Source organism: Mus musculus, chromosome 4 (assembly GCF_000001635.26).
Source record: "Mus musculus strain C57BL/6J chromosome 4, GRCm38.p6 C57BL/6J".
Classification (NCBI taxonomy): Eukaryota; Metazoa; Chordata; class Mammalia; order Rodentia; family Muridae; genus Mus; species Mus musculus.
In genome coordinates this window covers 44,126,018-44,148,648 of record NC_000070.6, presented here as the reverse complement: position 1 = coordinate 44,148,648, position 22,631 = coordinate 44,126,018, and the positions used below count along the sequence as shown (strand labels likewise).

At 41.7% G+C, this 22,631-nt stretch overlaps 1 protein-coding gene across 18 annotated transcripts in view; it reads left to right on the top strand.

Annotated features, from left to right (window-relative positions):
- The window catches only part of Rnf38 (ring finger protein 38), a 107,696-nt gene extending 85,257 nt beyond the window's left edge, over positions 1–22,439 (top strand). For 11 of the 18 annotated variants that reach the window (NM_001379574.1, NM_001379580.1, NM_001379575.1 and 8 more), the window contains 8 exons: positions 5,034–5,201; positions 6,184–6,354; positions 9,818–9,979; positions 10,988–11,094; positions 13,675–13,759; positions 14,888–15,009; positions 17,006–17,105; positions 18,993–22,434. In NM_001379574.1, coding sequence (NP_001366503.1) covers positions 5,034–5,201; positions 6,184–6,354; positions 9,818–9,979; positions 10,988–11,094; positions 13,675–13,759; positions 14,888–15,009; positions 17,006–17,105; positions 18,993–19,055 — 978 coding nt within the window. In that variant the 3' untranslated portion in view covers positions 19,056–22,434. Of the gene's footprint in view, positions 1–5,033; positions 5,202–6,183; positions 6,355–9,817; positions 9,980–10,987; positions 11,095–13,674; positions 13,760–14,887; positions 15,010–17,005; positions 17,106–18,992 lie in introns of all 18 variants that reach the window. The other 7 variants (XM_011250115.3, XM_011250117.3, XM_011250116.3 and 4 more) reach the window with 1 other exon arrangement.
- Positions 22,440–22,631: the final 192 nt, after the last annotated feature.

Here is a 22,631-nt window from a genome sequence, read left to right as displayed (position 1 = left end):
GTGTAGAATTAATACACTATGCAGAATTAATGTAGTCCCAAATAAAGTTAGAGTGGATTTGAAAAGTCGATCCTGATTTCTATGGCAATATGTTTTTTGAACCTATAATTGAAAGCAAGCTGTTGCTAGTTGTTTTTGTAAAGTTTTATTCTTACTCATCCATCTGCAGCAACTTTATTCAGCACTCAGGGTCTAGCTTACAAACCTAAAGGACTACCTTGCCTTTTAAGAAAAAAATCATGGACTTAATCCTTGGTGTAAAGCCTCAAGCAAATGCTTCTCTCATGATTTTTTCCCTTTTTAATGTGTGGTGTTTTACCTTCATGTCCTTCTGTATACTATGTACATGTCTGGTGCCCAGTGGAGGGCAGGAAAAGGTGTCCAGTCTCCTGAACCTGAAGTCACAGCTGGACAGCTGTGAGCCACCATGTGGGTGCCAGAATCAAACCGGGGTCCTCTTCAGTAGCTCCTAACCACTGAACCATCTCTCTACCCTCTGCAAATCATTTTTATTGGCTGAGTAGAAACAGCAGCATCATTTTAAGAATGCCAGTTCAGAGTCCCTGAGATGGATCAGTAGTGAAAAGTCTTTGCTGAGTTCAGTCACCAGGACTTACACAGCGGTAGGAAAGAATCAACCCCAACAGGTTGTCTTTTTATCCACACACAGACATGCAAGCTGCTACTTTTAAATGCCAATTCAGAGTGTATAGTAGACTTACTGAATCAGACCCAGCAATATAGGTTAATAGGCTTTCTAGGTAGTTGAAGTATGTACTTCAGTTAGCCACTGTTGTATAGTCCTGAGGAAAAAGAACACGAGCAGAAGTAGCAATTCAACTTTCCCTCAGGACTGGAGAGTGAAGGCCCAAGTCTTGAATAAAACCAAGGGTTTTTGTACTTAAGACAAACATCTAACCACTGAGCTAAGCAACATTTCCAGTTTTACTTTCAATTTTTAGGACTATGCCATAGTCAGGCTAATGAAACAGATTATAAAGCTTAGAAATAAGAAGACACATGTGAATATTTTGTATTTGATATATGGCGATAGTTGAATTTGGAAGACAACCGAGTCTTTAATAAATGATGATAAAACAATTAGGTAGTTTATGAATAGTTTCATTCCCTTCAGGAAGAAGGGCTTTCTTAAATAAGAGCACGTAAAAAGTAAGCAAAACTAGTGGTACATGTATATAATTAAAACTTTTTAATTTTATTGCTCTTTGTCAGACATATAATTGCTTGGTTTGCCAAAATAATTGGTAAGAGAGGAAGGAAGGTGTTGAGCGCTGATGCAGTAATGACCCAGTATCCATGTGAATGAGTTTGAACTCTGGCTCCATCTCATCCACAGAAGTTAGATCAAGTTCAGTTGGGATGTACCTCAGCTGTGTTGCCTAGCTACAAGGTGTGATCTCCAGTACTCAACCAGATGTGTGGTGCACCTGCAGTTTTATTACCCAGGACGTGGTGACTGGTGTATCAACAGTTCAAGGTTGTCCTACTTCATAGAGTTCAGGGCTATCCTGAACTAGAGACTCAAAGCAAAAAGTTCAAGTTAGAGTTTAGATACGTCTGAGAAAGGTAATATTATTAGTGAAAGTGATTATTTTTTTAAGTAGGAAATACTTTTTAGTTTTAATTTTTAAAAATTTTAGATTTTTTTTGAGTGGTTTTGCCTATGCATATGTACAGCACATGTATACCTAGTGCCTGCCGAGGTCAGAAGAGGGTGAAGGATCTTCTGGAACTAGAGTTACAGATGGTTGTGAACCAGGTGGGTGGTGGGAAGTGAACCCGGGTCTTCTGCTAAAGCAGCAAGTGCTTTAAACTATTCAGCTTTCTCTCAGTCCCAGCAAAGATTTCTCAATCTATGTGTATAAGAAGTAGCCACATTGACAAAAGTGGACTTCATTAAGATAAAAATTAAATGGCTTTCAAGGTGACTCAGCAGGTAAAGACACATGGCCACCTAAGGTCAGTCCCTAGAGCCCACATAGTGCGAGGAAGAAAACCAGGTCCTGCAAGTTGTCCTCTTGGTTTCTGAGTGCACCCTGCACATGTATGCTTACAAATATAGACGATGGTGACGGTGGTGGAGGGAGGAGGAGGAGGAGAAGGAGATGGCTCAGTAGACTCTGGGCCTGCCTCACAACTCTGAGGAGTGGGTTCAGATGCTCATCAGTTATGTAGGATGTCCATAAGAATCAGTTGAGCAGAGTGGACTGCCTTTTTAGCCCTTGAGGTGGAGATAGCAGATAGCTGGGACAAGCTAAATCAAGCTGAAACAGAGGGCCCCTGCTCAGCAAACATGGTTTTGACAGAGTAGAAGATGGGCCATGAGCAAACAGTAGAGGCTATGGAAAGAAAGGCTACCCAAATTCTCTAGGTAGAGAAATGCAAATGTAAATCACACATGCTGTATATACCATTTCTCACTGATTGATTGGCAAGCATGTTAGTAACACGGATCTTTGAGGAGAGATGCTAGAAATTGGGTCCTTTTACATCACTTTTGGAGTTTGATCTACTTCAGGTGATTAGATGATACCCCTAAAAATGTGAACATGAGGATGAAGAGATGGCAGAGGCATTCTTGCAGAGGCTTGAGTTTTGTTCTTAAGCACCTGCTTTGGAAGGTTCAAAACTGACATGAGCCCCAGTTGCAGGGCCGTCACATAAACTCACACAGACACACACATTACACGTTCATTCAAATGATAAATAAATCTCTTTTGTTTTGTTTTTAAGATCTATTTAATTTATATGAGGACACTGTTGCTGTCTTCAGACACAACAGAAGAGGACATTGGATCCCGTTACAGATGGCTATGAGCCACCATGTGGTTGCTGGGAATTGAACTCAGACCTCTGGAAGAACAGTCAGTGCTCTTAAAGATGCTGAGCCGTCTCTCCAGCCTCAATTTCTCTGTTTTTAAAATCTGTTTACCCAGTATGCTTTGAGATAAATAGCTACTATTAATATAAAACAGCAAGGTGTGTTTGTAGTTGCAAAAGAGTAGTGACAGTTGTTGTTGTGTACCTAGTACAAGTATGCTTGAAATATCCAGTTAACCTCAAAGAAAGGAGGGGAAGGCATAGCTACAGTGTTAGGTGGAAAAAGGAGGTTTGGTCTTCCTTACATTTTTATGCTGGGTGCTGGTAATGGAACCCAGGGCTTTGAGCAAGCACACTTACACTGGGTTCTGGATCCCTAACCCAGATTAATATTAAATGCCACTTCCATTGTCTTCACCTGCTGCAACTGAACAAACACATGCTTTGGGCTAGAGAAAGGGCTTAGCAGCCGAGAGGATTCAGATTCAGTTCCCAGCATCCAAATGACAGCTAACAATCATCTGTAACCACTTGTAGGGGTAACTGTTGCCCTTTCGTGGCTTCCATGGGCACTCTGATTACATGATCTACAGGCAGGGGGAAAAAAACACCGTACACATAAAAATCAGAATACGTGTTTTAAAAAACCACGAGTTTAATTTTTACAAGAGATGTTTTAGGAGTATTGCTCTACAAAGCAGGCTGAAAGAGTTAACATAGCACTAAGTTTTTCTAAAAGATTAATTCATTGTGAGTTTCACATTGTACTCCAGTTCCACTCCTTTCTCCGGCTCTCCATATCCACTTCTGCACGTGCACTCTCCCCCTCACCCCACAGAGTACAAAAACAAAAAAATCATCTCATGGAAGCTGCAGTGTGCCACTGTCACACGGTACGTCCTTTTGCCCGAATAGCTTCATTTGCTAATGTTCATTGCAGTGAATTATTGGTCGGGTTAGAAGCCTCTGACTTCTGCCACACTTTCAAAACTGCATCTTCTCTGGGACTCCTCTTAGATATGCTGTTACTGCCCAGTCATGAAGGTGCAGCAGCTTTGGTTCTGTAGGACTGGCCCCTTTCAGAAGTTTATAGATGGGGTAGATGTTGGTGGGCCTGAGTAATGGATAGGTTGGTCTGCCGCCAGCTCTTCTGCACCAGCACCCCCAGGGTGAGCTCTCCCACTCTGCGCAGGTGAGGGGCAGGACTCATACCATCTGGGCTAGCTATAAAACCTTTCTATTGACACTACTAGAGAAAGCAAGGAAAGGTGTCACAGGCCTAATTGTAGCACTTGGGAGGAAGCAGAGGGTCAGGAACTCAAGGCCATTCTTGGCTACGTGATGAGTTAGAGGCTAACCTGAACTAGGTAAGACTGTTTTAAAACAGAAAAAGAAATATGGCGAAAGTGCAATGTGAGTGTGAATAGCAAATAAGGGAATCAATAAATTTGTTTGATAAGAGTCTCATTTATACAAAGTGAGTTCCAGGATAGCCAGGGCTATATAGAGAAGCCCTGTCTCGAAAAACCAAAAAAAGAGTCTCATTTAGCTCAGGCGTTTAATACACTATATAAATAAAATAAAATTTCTGATGCTTTTGGTTCCACCTCCCAGTGCCAAGGTTACATTTTTGCACCACTATGCCTGGTTTATATGGTGCTGGGGTCACACCCAGGACCTCGTAAAGATAAAGTACCCCGTCTTAGTCAGGGTTTCTATTCCTGCACAAACATCATGACCAAGAAGCAAGCTGGGGAGGAAAGGGTTTATTCAGCTTACACTTCCACATTGCTGTTCATCACCAAAGGAAGTCAGGACTGGAACTCAAGCAGGTCAGGAAGCAGGAGCTGATGCAGAAGCTATGGAGGGATGTTCTTTACTGGCTTGCTTCCCCTGGCTTCCTCAGCCTACTCTCTTATAGAACCCAAGACTGCCAGCCCAGAGATGGCACCACCCACAAGGGGGCCTTTCCCCCTTGATCACTAATTGAGAAAATGCCTTACAGCTGGATCTCAAAGAGGTACTTCCCCAACTTAAGCTCCTTTCTCTGTGATCACTCCAGCCTGTGTCGAGCTGACACAAAACTAGGCAGTACATACCCTACTACTTGAGCTACCTCCCCCGGCCCTCAAATGTTAACTTTAAAAAATAGGTAACATTTTCTCAAAAGTTGTACTTTTCTTCCCTAAAAGCTCCATCAAGGAACAGTTCCTGTCTCCTACACGGTAACTACGGTGGCACCCCATGGGCTTCCACTCTGCACTGGCCAGCACATCCCTGCTTGCAGTACACAGCAGGTCCCAGGATGCTCGGTGGTTTTCAGTGGACAACACCTCCCCGTCTGTAGTGTGCCTCCTCCAGTAAGTCCATGTCTTTATTCTCATTTGATTTTAACTAGTTAAAAGTGTGCCAACCTGGTTTTGTTTATGACATAAGGCTCTTCAGTCCTCACTTAGGATAGCTAACAAAGTTTAAGAACTGTCTTTGTAGCTTCACTTCCAACTGAAAGATTAAGTTTACTATAAGAAAAAGCTCAGCATAAGTATTGTGACTACTAGGTAAAGTTAGCTTTAAAATAGGATACATTTTATTTAGAATGATTAAAATATATACATTTAAGTGTCTTAAATCATATTTCTTCCTATTAAACAGTTTGTAATTAAACTTTAATAAAGGTTTGCATCATACTTAGTAATGTAGCATTCAATAGATAACGATCTTAGCCCTTACTGGGGCTTCATTTGGGTCTCTTGAGTGACAGTCTAGAAACTTGATCTGGAAGGTAAAATTACTTGCTTAATGCTGTAGAGACATTGAGACTCATACAACATATTTTTCCCTCTAGAGCTTATGTTTTAGCTTGTAATATTCTGACCCATAGTTTTTCTTAACAACGAAGTGGTTGAGGTCCAGAGGGTCTCAGTAACTTATCTTATTCAAGGGGAAAGCACTTGGAAAAAATCTTAAGTTCAACCAAACCCTGGTCTACCTGTGAGGTTAAAATAAACATCTATGTATCAATGTATTCATTAAATGACCCAGGCAGGTCTCCGAGGAGGAGAGTAAAGCATTGTGTGGTGTTCCCAGCTGTGGCAGTGAGAGGGCAGTGAGGAGGAGGAGGAGATGCTTCCACACAGCTCCCTCTCCTCAGAGGACAGACGAAAGCCATTTCTTACTCGTGGGTAGGAAAATATTATACTACTTAAATGTTAGCTACTTTATATGATATGTTAGCTATTTTACATGAATTAGGGGAGATGTGGCAATTTGATTCATAACTTTTTCAAGAAAATTTTATATTCTGGCATTTTTTACTTAAAAGTAATGAATTTTTTCTTACAGATGCTTCAGGCATGTTCAGTTCAGCACTTACCAGTACCATATGCTGCGTTCCCGCCCCTCATTTCTAGCGATCCGTTTCTTATACATCCTCCTCATCTTTCTCCCCATCATCCTCCCCACTTGCCACCACCAGGCCAATTTGTCCCTTTCCAAACACAGCAGTCACGATCGGTAGGTATTTCTCTTCGTGCTTCTAGTTTTTCCAGAATGCTTAGGTTAGGCTAATTAGTTTAGTAAATGTAAATAATTTCCATGTAAGCATATAACATTGGTATTCTTATGGCTCTTGAAGGAATTAAAGGAACTTACAGATAGATAACTTAGTTTAAACACACTTTAGAGCTAACTTATTTTAAAATTTTCCTTGTTATTTTAGTATTACTTACCTTAAGTGTATTTTTATTATTTCATATCTGCAGTCTTTCAGGCAGGTAGAAGCAAAGGGAACGTCTTCTCTAATTGGTACTAGGGTTTTTTCTATTCTATGTATTCTAATGATTTTTAAGTCTGTTCTTCCGTGTGTGCATTCTGTAGTTGGGAGGGGGAGGGGTGCATGGTATATGGAAGTCAGAGCACAATTTGGTGGGGTTGGTCTTCTTCTACCTTCTGTGTACTTCAAGAGCTGGAACTCGGATTGCCAGGACCACTCAGCAGGCACCGTCTGAGCCATTTCAGTGCCTCATTCATGCATTTCTAAATTGAAAAGTTGGAAACCTTTTACTTGTCTGTCCTTAATCTTTTAAAGATGGGAAGGGGGAGAGAGAGTGAGTGTATACACATGTGTCGCCATATGTGCAGGTGTCTATGGAGATGAGATGAGGGCTGGAATTTCAGTCTGTTGTGAGCCACCTTAGACGGGTGCTGGGAACTGAATTCTGCCTGGCAGAGCAACAACCTCCTAGTTATCTCTGCAGCTAGGCCTGTTCTTCCTCCTCTTCCTCTCCCTCCCTCCTCCTTTTCTCATTTCTTTTCTCCTCTTCCTCCTTTTATTGGTTAGTAAAGTTTTTTGAAACAGTCTCCTTTAACCCAGGTTCATGAGACATTATTGTACAAAAGAAGCTTAGAGTGAGTCTACCTATTATATCATTTATTATATATTATTTATGTTATTTATACTATATATGTTATTTATTAACACACTGCATGCTACGAAGTGCAATGTGCTTTATAAATTGGTGCTCACAGTACATGAGGTTGGATTCTCCTTGTGTGTTGTATTGGCTAGTTTTTGTGTCAACTTGACACAGCTGGAGTTATCACAGAGAAAGGAGCTTCAGTTGAGGAAATGCCTCCATGAGATCCAACTGTAAGGCATTTTCTCAATTAGTGATCAAGGGGGCAAGGCCCCTTGTGGGTGGGACCATCTCTGGGCTGGTTGTCTTGGGTTCTATAAGAGAGCAGGCTAAGCAAGCCAGAAAAGAACATCCCTCCATGGCCTCTGCATCAGCTCCTGCTCCCTGACCTGCTTGAGTTCCAGTCCTGACTTCCTTTGGTGATGAACAGCAGCATGGAAGTGTAAGCCGAATAAACCCTTTCCTCCCCAACTTGCTTCTTGGTCATGATGTTTGTGCAGGAATAGAAACCCTGACTAAGACAAATTGGTACCAGCAGAGTGGGGTATTCCTGTGACAACCTGACCATGTTTTGGGGAGGTCTGTGGAAGGACTTTGGAACTTTGGTCTTGAAGATCCATTCGTTGTTAAGAGCTCTGTGGGATGTTGTGTAGGAGCTTGGAAGATAATGTTGAGAACAGTGTAGAAGATGGAGGCCTGGCTTGTGAAATTTCAGAGGGAAAATTAAAGACTCTTTTCAGGGCCATTGCTGTTTTGATTGTGAAGATTCTGTAGTTCTGGTTAGCTGGGGCTGAAGAATCAGCTGTGATTAACAAGATACCAGAACTACCAAAGCAAAAACTTTGCATTACTGGGACTATTGATGCTGGTTAGCTGGAGCTAAGAAATTAGCGGTGATTAAGAAGAGACCAGCATCATTGAGGTGACATCTTCTGGGAAGTGTTTTCTGAGAGCACAGTGGCTGTGTTCCAGATATAGCCAAAGTTGTACCTTGTGCTGTGGCTGGACTTGGTAATGTGTAAGGGTCACCCAGGTGGTACTGGTTTGAAGGCATGAAGGAGTTGAGTAGAGCAGCTGAGGCTTGGCACTGTGAGAGGCCATGGAAGGCCATTGGTGAAAGTCCAGCCTCAGTTGCAATTAATGGCCCAGGACTGAAGGGGTCATGCAGTGTTTTGGAGATGCCAGTACCATGAGATGACCACCAAGAGCAGCAGCAGCAGTGGAGTAGAGGCATCTGGAGCCTAGAGGATGATGCGTGTGCTACAAAGGGCATGGCTGGAGAAGTGACCCAAGCCCTTGGAGGAGCCCAGAAGATTGTGAGTTGGATCCCAGACATTGGACGGTTGGAGATTGACTTTTACTTTTGATTGTGACTGTGCCCTGATATTTTCCCTCTTGAAGGAAGAAACTGTTTCAGTGATGCCCACAGTTAAGAGACTTTTAATTTAAAAAGACTTTGGATTTTTAAAAGAGATGGATATTTTAAAGAGATTGAAATTTTAAGAATATGTAAAGACTGTGGGACATTTAAAGTTATTTAGACCTTGGGGATGAATAAGAATGTAAGGGTTGAGGCTTACTAGTGATGTGTTTGTGTGTCAAGTTGACAAGGGGTCAGTTGTATTGGCTAGTTTTTGTGTCAACTTGACACAGCTGGAGTTATCACAGAGAAAGGAGCTTCAGTTGAGGAAATGCCTCCATGAGATCCAACTGTAAGGCATTTTCTCAATTAGTGATCAAGGGGGCAAGGCCCCTTGTGGGTGGGACCATCTCTGGGCTGGTTGTCTTGGGTTCTATAAGAGAGCAGGCTAAGCAAGCCAGAAAAGAACATCCCTCCATAGCCTCTGCATCAGCTCCTGCTCCCTGACCTGCTTGAGTTCCAGTCCTGACTTCCTTTGGTGATGAACAGCAGCATGGAAGTGTAAGCCGAATAAACCCTTTCCTCCCCAACTTGCTTCTTGGTCATGATGTTTGTGCAGGAATAGAAACCCTGACTAAGACATGTGTCTCAGGCTGTCCTCAAACAGTCTTCCTGCCTTCACCTCAAGTGTTAAAATTATAAGTATATTATAGGTATATGCTAGCATGCCCAGACATAGTACACTTTTGAAGTAAGCTAAAAATATGTCAGTTTTGTAAGTAAGAATACTGAGAATTTGTCTAAAAGTCACATACTGATCGACACTACAGCCTGTGATTTTGTACTAGAGTGAAACTTGTACTGTACTGTGCCCCCTGGTTCTACTTCTGACTTACACACATACTATATGTTAGTTCTTCAGGGAGGCTCAGTGTCTGGAAATCTCTGTTGATCAGGGTATTATGACAACTCACACTTTTAATTTCCTATTTTGAGAGTTTGGGTATTAAAGGACATGTATACTGTACTAGATGATGCAAATGTTTAATGTGTAAATAAGACAAAATATAATTAAAGACAGGAAATCTTGGGTCCATTTATATATTTTTTCAGTTTGATATATCAACAATGACCTGGTAATATTAAGAGAAATAATTTTTTAAAGCATTAGGAGTATGCTGATTTCTTTTCCCCTCCACAGCCTCTGCAGAGGATAGAAAATGAAGTGGAGCTCTTAGGAGAACATCTTCAAGTAGGCAGTTTTACTTATCCCCCTTCAGCCCATCCCCCAACATTACCTCCGTCAGCTCCTTTGCAGTTCCTGACACATGACCCTTTGCATCAGGAGGTGTCCTTTGGAGTAGTAAGTCTTCATTCATTGTTAATACTCATTTAATTGTTTGACAACTTATTTTGAGTTTTCAGTATAATTCTGGAAATGTTCAGAATTCATGTATTCTTAAAGTCCACTTGCATGTGTGTTTAATCCTGATTGTTGTATCAACATTAAAGAACTAGTTAATGCCACTTGAACAGTAAGTTTTTTAAAAACCAGGTGTCAGCTGAGCATGGTAGCACAGGCCTGTAATCCCAGCACTGGGAAGGTAGAAGCACAGAGAATTACTTAACTTAGAAAGGCCTGGTTGGTCTAAAAAGCAAGGTTCTGGCTGATCTAGGCTAGATAGGAAGACCTTGTCTTAAAAAGAAAGCAGGTTGGCTAGGCTGGAGAGATGGCTCAACAGTTAAGAGCACTGACTGCTCTTCTAGAGGTTTGAGTTCAAATTCCCACATGGTGACTCACAACCAGCTGTAAATGGGATCTGATGCCCTCTTCTGGTGTGTCTGAAGATATATATGTATGTGTATGTATGTATATACATGCTCATATATAAGTAAATAAATCTTTAAAGGGTGGGGGAAGCAAGTTGTATTTTATTCTAGCATTGAGGCAGAAGCAGAGGCAGATGGAGCTCTGAGTTGGACACTAGCCTGGTCTACAGAGTGACATCCAGCACAGCTAAGGCTATATACTATATAGAAAGACATAACAAACAACCAACAAAAACTAAGTTGGGGCCAGCAAGGGAGACTCAGAGGGTAAGGTGCTCGCCATGGAAGCCTGGTAACTTGAGTTCCATCCCAGAGCTCGCTCACAGGGTACTAGGAGAGAGGAGCAGCTCCCTAGCCTTGCCCTCTGACCCTCACGTGCATGCCGTAACAGGTGCACCTGCCTAAACCCATGCACACACACACAACGGTTTGGTTTCTTTTTGTTTTTCTTTTTCTTTTTTTTTTTTAGTTTAAAAAAAGTATATTATTTGACACTGATTTTAAACATAGAATGTTCATTTTCAACCTTTCCTTCCTACAGCCTTACCCACCATTTATGCCTCGGAGACTCACAGGACGTAGTAGATACCGATCCCAGCAGCCAATGCCCCCTCCTCCTTACCATCCCAGCTTACTACCATACGTGCTGTAAGTTCCTTCTTTTACTGACCTCTCTGGAGAGGCTTTGCTTTATGAGTGCCCTCGCTGTGGCCTGTGACTTACTATGTGTTACGATACTGCTTTTGCTTGATGTTAAGTTGGACTTGAGAGCCAGTCATTAAGGAAGAAGATGAGAAGGTAAAAACTCTAATTTTCTATCAAAATGCAAAATGGAAAAATTTAAAGTATTGCCACTTAACACAGTTGAATTAGTTTTTTTTGTTTTGGTTTGTTTGGGTTTTTTTAGATTTAATTTTGTGTGAGTCTTGCCTGCAAGTATATATATGTATATCGTGTGCATACAGTACCTATGGAGGCCAGATGAGAACATTGGATCTCTGGACCTGGAGTTACAGATGGTTGTGAGCCACTATTGATGATGGGAACTGAACCCAAGTCCCCTGCAAGAACGCAAGTGCTCTTAACTGCTGAACCATTTTTTCAGCTCCTAGAGTCCTAAATCAACAACTGTTTTTACACTTCTGTGGCTGGGGAGCACATACATGCCACAGTTTGTATGTGAAGGTCAGAGGACACCTTGGGGATGTCTGTTCTCTTTACTCTGAATTTCGGGGATCAGACTCAGATCTAAGGCTTGCAGGGAGCAACCTTACTGAGCATTTCTTAGGCCCTAGAAGAATCAAACACAAGAAGTCATTTTTACATCTTAGAACTAACCAGTCTGTTAGGATTAAGTTTATCTGTAATGAACATCATCGGTTAAACATGGTAGTTTTTTATTTCTTACATAATGAAGGCCACATCCGGGGTAGTTTGTTCCCCTTGTGTCTGTGGGAGTGGATTCTTCTGCCCTCAAACTTGGGCCGTGATAGTACAGTAGTTATAGAAGTGGGTGGGAAGCTGGGTGTGCTAGCATAGTTAGAGTCCCAGCAGTCAAGAGGGCGTACCAAGCCAGGTGTGGTTAAATAGCAAGACCCAGCCTCATAGAAAAGAAAGAAACTAAAGTAGGTGTGTCTGCTTACCTCTTCTCCTGACATTTCCCAGGATGGAGCATACTGCCGCTGTTGATCCTTCGTTGACTGGGACTCAGTCACATGTCTATAATTACTTTCTAAGACAAGTATGAAATGTCATCTTTAAACTACAGGTTATTTTTCCTGATAATCTTAGCTCCCCCTCTTTTCCCTTACCGCACACCGTTCTCTCCTATTTTGTCTTAAAATAAGGTAACATAACAGTCCAACTTAGAGCTCAAAAATGTTTCTATTTAATCTTCTATATCTCCATGTAAACTTTAAAATTAGCATTCATTTGTACTACAAGCTATAAAAGTAACTTTATTCTCCTCCTTTTAAGTAATTAATTAGCACCTTGGAGGCTTTGCTGCCTCTGTCTGTAAACCTAGGCCTAGTCCTGGAAGCTTCCAGCCTCCGTACAATCTTCTCTAGGCCTAGACAGTTTCCAGCCTCCGAAACTCGCTGCTGAAGAAGGTCATCCTTTCTAGCTCTCTCGGAGTCTGGCTGGCTGCTCAGCTCAGCTGTCCTGGCTCAGACTCCTCTCCAAGCTGGCTGAGTCAAACTGGCTTCTCTCTCAGCCTCTTAATTGCTCTGCTTGGCCTCATACTAACTTTGGCAGTCTGTTCCAATCCTCCTGGCTCCTTCTCATTCTCTGGCTCATTTCTATTATCACCTGTGTCTAGCTTGTTCTTTCTCTGTAATTTGTCTCTATACAACTGTCCCAGTAAAACTTTCTCTTCCTTTGTCTGCACTGCCCATCAGGTAGCGTCCCTCCTCTCTGTTCTCCTGAGAGTTTCTCTCTGAGTCATCACTTTGTCTGCCACTCAGTTAGACTTAATCCCTTTCAAACATGGGTGCTTTCTCTACAAAGTAGCTTTAGACTTTCATTGTTTGGAATTAAAGATGTGTACTAAGAGTGAGTCTGTATTCCAGCCAGAGAGATTAAGTGTATACTAAGGGCTGAGTCACACTACAACTAGAAAGCAGATTTTTCTAGTAAACAACACAGTCTTACGGTTCATAATGTGATCACATATCCCGCAACAAAAAGACATAAAACTCAGTAGAATTTTATGTTAAATCCATAGATCAATATGGAGGAATAGTGATAACTAGTCATTTTTCTAGTCTTACTTATATATTAACTGTTTAGCAGTTTTTATTGTATAGTTCTTGCGTATACCTTATTAAGTCTATTCCTACATTTAAATTCTTCATTACCTTCATTATTCAGCATGAGTACATGCACACACACAGTGGCTGTGTGCATGTGCGTACTTTGGCCCACTTGTGGAAATTAAGACAACTTGTGAGAGTTGGGTTCTCTCATCATCACACAGGTTCTAGGCATGGAGTTGAGCCCATCATCAGGCTTGACGGCTCTCCCCTGCCTGCTGAGCTGTGTCTGCCTTCATGGTTAGCTTGTTATGCTATTGCAGGTGGCATGCATGCTTAGTAAAGTCAATGCCTTTAATTAATGCCTCTGAAGCACTGGCCACTCTTCGTCCATGTGATCTGTCCTTTGTCCTTCTGCCGTTACCTGTGTTGTTGTACATCCATACTAATGCTTCCTTGCTGGTTTTCTCTGTAGATCAATGCTTCCAGTACCACCTGCAGTGGGCCCAACCTTCAGCTTTGAATTAGATGTAGAAGACGGAGAAGTTGAAAATTATGAGGTTAGTAGATGAGCTATGAATTAATTTGGGGAGTGTTATATGTATTGTCCTGTACTTTCACATAAATATTTATGAGGTTAACTTTGCATTTTAAGATTCAAATAATTCATAAAAATATTAAGCCTCCCGAGGATTTTTGGATATTTGCTACATGCATACCTATTTCAGTAGGTAGACTTGTTATACAAACTGAGAAAGTGGTAAGTTTTGATTAGGTGTTTAAAAAAGAATTGTGGAAGCAAAGATGTTTAAGCTGAATCTTGAAAGGGGGCTATTACTATTGATTTTTGCATATGGTTGAGAGAGGAAAGTGTTAGCACACTGTGGAGTATAGCATATGACCTGTGACCTGTGTGGTGATACATGCCTGTGGTGCCAACACTTAAGAGCTGAAGCAGAGGATAACACATTTAAAGTAAGTTTGAACTACATAGTAAGACCTTGTCTTAAAAATGGGAGAAAATGGAGATTTGAGGCATTATATTGGGATTGATGCAGGAGGGTGTTGAGTTTATCAGCTTGAGCTAGCAAGATACTTAATCTTTATTTAAAAAGGCAGCCTAATTATAGGTTGAAGCACATAAATAATGAACCATTAAAAATTAAGGAAGAATGAGGTACTAGTGTAAAATCGATAAACACAATAAGATACATCAAGTGTTTTAAAATATGAGTTCATGGTAAACACTTTAAAAACCCAATATATTGGTCTTTTTTACAATTTGGTGTAGATAAGTTACCCATTATAAGAATATTTCTTTAATAATGATGAAATTAGAGTACAGCATAGTTACAGCCTAAGTACATAGTTTTTCTATGTAAAATAAAGAGTTGTAAGTCCTAGCACTTGAGAGACTGAAGCAACAGCCTAGTCTACAAAATGATACTTGTCCCCTCCCCAAACAAAAGTAGAAGTTACTCCAGTGGCTGGCCAAAGGGCTCTTGTTCAATCTCTGGAATTCGTTTGGTGTAAAGATTACCACTTCCTCACATAGATTGTCTTCTGACCTCTGCATGTGCACCATGGTGCCACATGTGTGTATTCAGGTGCACACACAAGAAATTAAACTATTGTGATAGCACTCCAATAGAAAAGGTAAAGATGAAAATCTGTCTCCTTGTCTTTAGGCCCTGTTAAACTTGGCGGAGAGACTGGGAGAGGCGAAACCTCGGGGACTGACTAAAGCAGATATTGAACAGCTTCCTTCGTACAGGTTCAATCCTAGCAACCACCAGTCAGAGCAGACTTTGTAAGTATGTTTCTGTGACACTTCTACCTTTAGGAGGTAAAAGTTTGAGTGCCTGAGAGAATATGAAGGTGGGTGGTTAGCATAGACCCTGACCAGGTCCTTGCTACCAGTGAGGGAGTCGTTAGTCAAATGGACAAACTTTTTTTTAGTTCATTTTTGTTTGTTTGTTTGTTTGTTTTTATTATGTATACAGTGTTATGTCTACATATATGCCTGCAGGCCAGAAGAGGTCACAGGATCTCATTACAGATGGTTATGAGCCACTGTGTGGTTTGCTGGGAATTGAACTCTGTTCTTACCTCTGAGCCACCTCTCCAGCCCCCGTATAGACTATTTCCCAATGTTACAATAGCAAGTGACTGATACAAAGTTTAAGAACAGGTTTGAATACAGAATGAGCTGAAATTCATATCATAAAGTTCACTGCATTTAAGAGTTTGGGTTTTGTGGGGGGGGGGCAGGTTAGGGTATTTGTAAAGTTGTGCAGCTATCACCACAGGTTTAGACCATTTCATCACTCAAAAAAATGGTTTTCTCTTAACCTATTAGCAGCCACTCCCCCAGTCTTCTCAGCCTTGTTTTCTCTCTCTCTCTCTCTCTCTCTCTCTCTCTCTCTCTCTCTCTCTCTCTCTCTCTCTCTCTTTCTCTTTCTTTCCTTCCTTCCTTCCTTTCTTTCTTCCTTTCTTCCTTTCTTTCCTGAGACAGAATTTGTCTGTGTAGCCCCACCTGTAATAGAACTTGCTTTGTAGAACTCAGCAGAGATCTGCTTGCATTTGCCCCCTGAATGCTGAGATTAAAGGCGTGAGCCACCACTGCCTGCCTGCCTGCCTATCAGCCTCTTAATGCCTTATCTCCTCTGTCTGTATTGCACATATCTGGAACCCTGTAACATAGTGCTCCTCATACTTATGTGTTTGTGGTATATATGCAGGTGTATATGTTTGTGTGCACATAGACATCAGAAGTTGATATCAGGTGTCTTTCCAACCATTCTCCAGTTCTCAAAGTCAGGGTCTCACTGAACCTCACTGGTTGTCTAGCCAGATTGTCCCAGGAATGCCAGCTTTTTTTATGTGAACTCTGGTCCTTACATTTATACAACAGACTTTATCCACCAAGCCACCTCCCCATTCGTAATTAATTTCGTATATGGTGTAAGATTATGGCGTCTTCTACATTTGCTCTTTTTCATGATAATATCCTACTATTATTCCAGTACTCTTTTGGGGGGAGGGGTACAGGGAGAAGAACAGGACCTCACTATGTAGCTGTGGCTCTCCTGTAACTCAATAGACTAGGCAGGCCTCAGACTCACAGAGATCCTCCTGCCTCTGTTTCAAGCACTAAGAGTAAAGGTGTACACCACCATGCTCAACCTTATTCCAGTACTTGTAAGGGTAATACAGTGGTCTAGTATCTCTAGTTTTCAGACCGACTGGGATGTTAATTAGAAGAAATGTCCCTTTTTGTCACTTGTTTTTATTCTTTCTGGTGAATGTGTAGCAAGTTGGAGTGTAGTTGTGTGGTGCCTGCATGTGAATGGCACATGAGCCTGTGCATGCACAGAACACTGGGTGTCTTCCTCTGTTGCTTTCCACCTTTGTCTTGAAATAGGATGCCTTACTAAGCTAGTTTGCTTTTTCCTCCTAGATAGGCCAGCCAGGAACCCTCAGACTTCCCCTACCTCCTAGTGCTGGGGTTACAAGCACACACAGCCATGCCCAGCTTTGTACGCGGATGCTGGGGCTTTAGACTTGGGTCTTAATACTTCCTAGCACTGTTAACCCCTTAGCCACCTCTCCTGCTCCTTAACCAGAAACTTTTGATAATGTGTCGTCAGTAAATCAGAGAACCTTCAGAAAGTCCCTTAGCATCATCATGTTTAGGAAAGTGGTAATTTTTTTAAAGTGATATTTTGATAACTGAGAATAGCCTTGCAAACATAATAGTCATAACAAAATAGAAAACCGAAAATGATTTCTTTGCTCTTTTCCAGGTGTGTAGTATGCATGTGTGATTTTGAGTCAAGGCAGCTTCTTAGAGTCTTACCTTGTAACCACGAGTTCCATGCCAAGTGTGTTGATAAATGGCTTAAGGTAAAGTGATCACAAGCGTACAGAGAATAACCATGTTCTGTATTTCTGTTGATTATAAGTTCACCTGCGTAAGCCCATGGTTTGGAGGCTGAGGGTACAGGAGATGAACTGGAAGCATAGTGTTTAGAGGAAGCCCTCTGTGAGAAGTCCAGATAAGATCAGCTGTAGAGACTGGGCTGCAGATAGACCAACCTGCCCTGCGTGGGCTTAGCATGGGTGACTTCTGTATACAGTTGTTGCAGCATTGTTTTTTTGGGTTTTTTGGTTTTTTGGGTTTTTTTAAAATAGAAGGTAATTGTTGCCATCAACAGGGTGGCAGTTTCACACGGGCAGGGAGCAAGCACTCATTTGTCCCTATTATCTGTGTGTTTGGGCTCCAGACCTGGGCTCCTGAGAAATCTTTTTTAATTAAATCAGAGTCAGGATGGGAATTTGCTAGGGCTTTTTTGCCAGAGATTTTTCTGGAGAATAAGCTTTTTTACTAAACTCTGATCAGTTCTTCTCCTATGCATATAGAAACCCCCAAAGATTCAGAATAGCAGTGGTCTGTCAGGATGGCTGCTGAGGCTTCTTGTCTTCCTTTTTAAGCATTTCTCTGCATCGGTTTAATTATGTGAATAAAATATAAATAAAATGACAAAGTCATTTAAATAGTCAGTTTTGAGTTTTTTTTAGTAGAATGTGCTCATTAGGCAACTTTGTAGTCTAATAGGGAAATCAGTTAAGGTAGAGTTGCTGTGCTGGTACATACCTGTGATCCTCTCACTCCAGGGGAGGCTAAGCCAGGAAAGTCTTGCCCTGAAGGCCATGCTAGACTATGTAGTAAGACCTGTCTACTAAGTTCTGAAAATGAAGAGTCTGAACTTTGTAGAAAAAAAACAAAGCAAAGCATGGCTTGTGTGTGAGGGGTGGTGCACAAGGGAGGGCCTGGTTATTGAGAAGTCATTCTGAAGCATGGAGGAGCTCATGCTTGATTCTGAAAAGGGCGCTACCTACCGCAGCTGTTTTACAAACCTCCCTGGCCACAGTGTAGCGAATGAGACAGGAAATACGTTCCTCAGAAAGGAATGGAATAGGATGAGGGTGAGCCAGGCATACTGAGTAGTAACAAGGAGCCAAGAAGACTAACTTCTCTGATAGCCATCCATCGTAATGTGGGAATTAGAGTGTTTGCTGAATAGTGGCCGTAGCAGCTAAGAGAGTAAGTGATGCCTTTGATAGGAGTCAGGTAAGAAGTAAGTGGGAACCATGGATGGTATGACCTCACTCTGTTCATATCAGCACTCGGGAAGCAGGGCGGGTTTGAGGTCAGCCTGATCTACACAACAGAGACCTTGCAAAAACTAACAGTAGTGAAGGCTGGAGCCAGGCTCTTGGCATGCACTTATCGTCCTAGCACTGTGAAGAGGCAGGGACAGGAGAAGGAAGAGTGTTCAGTGCTCCATCCTAAACACTAGAGTGTGTGACATCCTGGATTTAATTCCCGCCCCAGCCCTGTTATCCCCCCTCCAAACCCCCCCCCCAAAAAAAAACAAACAAAAAAAGCCAAGATCTTGATTTTCAGTTGTTTTTTGCCAAACTAGTGATAGCAAGTCATGTTTATGAATTTAAACAAAGAACAAAGTTTATTAAAAGTTACTAGTGGGTTGTCTTGCTTTGTTTTGTTTTTGCATTTTTGTTTTGAAGCAAGTTCTCACGTACCTGAGGCTTGCTTGACTCAGGACTCTCCTGCCTCTGAGAGTTGGATTACGGCATACACCACCATTCTGGTTTAGGATGTGTTCGTAAAGAACTAGAATGCAAAGACCATCTGGGAGGAACAGGAGAACTGGGCGCTTCACTGCATGAGACATGGCTTCAGTGAGCGTCTTCCCTCTTGTCTTTCAGGGAAACCGTACCTGCCCAATTTGCCGAGCTGATGCTTCAGAAGTGCATCGCGATTCAGAGTGACCAGCCTAAGAGCACAAATTTAGTTTGGGTGTTCCTCATCACATGTATATATGGACTATCCATCGAACTTAACCTGTGTGGCTTCCAGCCCTCCCTTTACCAAAAGGGTCAATGGACCTTTCTTTGCACTGTGTGACTTAATCAACTATAAAAGCTTACAATTAGTCTTCACAATTATGGGATTGTTATACTAACTGTGTGATTGGAACTCCAAAGACCTTTTCTTTAGCTTAATTTTGTGTGTGCACTAACATTCCCTGGTTTTTGTGTGATCATTCCGAGTGTTGCTGCAAGATTACAGTGGACGTGATCTTTTAGCATGTGCTTTTATAAAAAGTGGTAGCTCCAGATGATATAGCAATCTACCTTATATAGAGCCTTCAGAAACTGTGAGTGGAAGTGAGTGAAGCGTATGACTGCTGGTGATCAGTGAATCTGTGAGAGAATGTGTGCAACTACATGTGTGGGGGCATGGTAGCTACTGTGTGTGTGAGATCCTATATACCAGCATGTACCAAGAATGTGTGTGTAGTTTTAATTATGCTGCAATGTATAATCTGGTGTGTTATTTAAACAGCACTAGTACTGTACACTGGTTTTCCCTTGTGTTTGCTGTTGCACACTGATTGCTAAGGGTGCATCCATTCTAAGCATTGAATACTCCATCCCCTTCCCGCCCAGTGAATGGAATGAGAAAAGCCTTCTTCCTTTGCTTCAGGCAGCTGTCCCCTTCTCTTCCTTGGTGATCCTGAGTGGGTCACTTAAGGAAAAAGTATCAGATTCTCACTCCATGACCTGATTTTTTTTGTTGTTGTTTTTTTGTTTTGTAATTTTCAATTCTATTGTAAAAGAAACTTAAGTCTCCAACTTGCTGTTTCCAAAAAGAAGGTGCAATATCATATACATCATTAGCAATATTAGCATTTCAATCAGCGATCTGAGTGTTAGTTGTTTTTCCTTTACATTTCTAGTAGTTTCCTTACAGAAAGGACCTGCATTTTTATTAATGTGTAGATTTATGGTCTGATCTGAAGATGTTTGAGTAATATATTTTTAAGAACACCACTGGTCCTGTAAGTCTTGCCTCCTTGGCTTCTACTAGAGCAAAATCTGCTGCCAAGTCAGCCTGGTTTCTGGTTGTGTTCTTCACTCAGGCCTCCATGGGCAACAATGGTTTCAGGAGAACTGTTTGTTTCTGTGTGAATTGAGTTGACACACTCCAGTCCTGAGCTGCTCTGCTGCCGCTTCCCTCAGTTAACCTTCTCACCGAAACCTTAGTTCAGGATGGATCAAGTGCTGTGACAGTGACAGCTCATTTCTCAGGCCTGGTTTGCTTTGATGTATTACTCTTCTTCTTTTAATTTATGTTAGAACGAGAAAAGCTTAATACAACAGGTGCCCAGAATACTTGCAGTGTAAATGAAGATTGGATTTTTGTATAAAAAGATAATGCTGTCAAACGGGAACTGACCTTTATTGAATCTGAAATGATACATAGCTGTGTGTGTATATATATTTTTTAAAAATAGGTTCATTGAACATAAATCAGATTGTTTGAGGTCATTTTTCAGCAACATTGGATTCCTTTCTCCTCGGTGTGCTCAGCCTTCTCTGCAGCCTCTGTGAGTTTTCAGCACGTGTGCAGCCACACAGGCTGCAACCTTCCACTCGCAGCCGCTGCTGACACCTGGCTGCCGACCTCACTCAGCTCACAGTGGGCTCCAGGCCCGTTTTTACTCAGACAGGGACAGTGTTCACCTACTTGATACTGCCGTGTTTCTTACCCTCCCTTGAAGTTTCTCTAAGCTCATCACAGCCTAGAGTTCAGGAAAGTTAATCCACACAGAAGCACAATTTTGTCCTCTTCCAGACACTGTTGCCTCTACCTAGTTAGACAAATAGGATTTGACCTACATTCTGTTGCCCCTAGGTTTGTGTTAGTGTCAGAAATACTTAAACAGTGGTAAATGCACATGTTACTTTTAAATCATTAGGATAACTCCTGTCTGGTTCCTAATGAATAAAAGGTGTGTTAAATACCAAGATTATTGACGTATATACTAATCAGCTCCAAATCACATACAGTTTAATCTTTATTTTTTTAATTTAAAGAAATCATGTTTAAAATGATAAAACTCCATCTTATATATAGACTTTTGTATAGCTTCAAGAACTTTATACCTGTACAGCTCTAACATGACACTGCTCCACTCAGTATTCATCCTGTTGACGCACACAGGTGAGCACTTTCCTAACTACTGCAGACAGACTGACTGCCAAGGCACACTGTGCTCACGACTGGAAAGTAGCCTTTTTCTTCTATCAATGTTTACCATAAAGTTCCTTTCTCAGTAGATTTTTCTTTCTTTTTTAAAAGAGGTGGTTGGCAATTTAGGATTCATCTGGGTCTGTCCTGGTAAAGTCCTGCTGTGCAGATGACTGCTGTCTCCTGGGAAGGTCTCGGCACGGAGCTCTCGAGGCTGTGCAGACCTGCTCGTGGAGGGCTTAGGCTGTCTTAGGTGCACACTTGCACGGTCTCCATGGCCTCCGTGAGCATCTTTGTAGCTAGCAATGAGGAAGTGCAGGTGTCTACAGGCCATCACGTGGGGAGGCGCACCAGGCGACAGAGGATGTGGTGGCCTTCCTCCTAGGACTGATTGGCGTCGCCGTCCTAACCCAGCTGTGGAGTTTTTGTATGATTTGATTTGGGGTTTTGCTGTATTTTTGTTTGGTTTGGTTTGGTTTGGTTTGGTATGGTTTGTTTGGGGTTTTTTTGTTGTTGTTGGTTTTTGTTTTTGTTTTCGTTTTTGCATGAATCGCGATATTTTGTACTTTTAAAAACTCCAACTTCCACAAAACAACTCAAGGCCTCCAAGTATCAAGATGTCCTGAAATTTTTTTTTTTTTAGCAGAATCTGAAATTAGATTTTGTACACTCCCTGGAATGTAATTGTTAACATTCTTACATTTGGGCCTCTTCACACACCGTCTGCCTGCCTGCTTCCTTCTGAGAATATTTTCCCAGTATCTCCAGGCCTTCCTTAGTCTGTCCCACCGTGCATCTGCTTACCTCATGGCGCTGTTTGTTTCAGATTTTGAAAGCTCACAGGTGTTTGTTGGAATCATTTGCCGAGTCATTTCCTCAAATCATATTCCATTGTGTCAGTTAACATAGAGTTTTAAATGTATGTATTATAAATACCTGTAACCAAAATCATTTGAAGGCTTGATAAATTTTTAACAAAGTTTGTACATTTTTTATGAAAGTTACTAGTAATGCTTTACTAAGTAGTGCAATGAATTTTTATTTTTAATCCCTGTGCCCAATTTTGGAGTTTGAGAGGGTTGTTGGTAATAAATGTATGATGTACACTTCAAACCTAAGTCGTGTTTCATGTAAGGCGTGTTTTTGGAATCTGTTTGCAGAGGGGAGGGGTGAGGGACACAGCACAGAGACAGGCTGCAGTGAGATGTTGACCACCAGGCTTAACCTCTGACGGTAAACAACCCAGACTCACAGAAGGAGCACTGGGACATGGAGTACTTGAGCATTCGGCAGAAAATGTAGCCACGCAT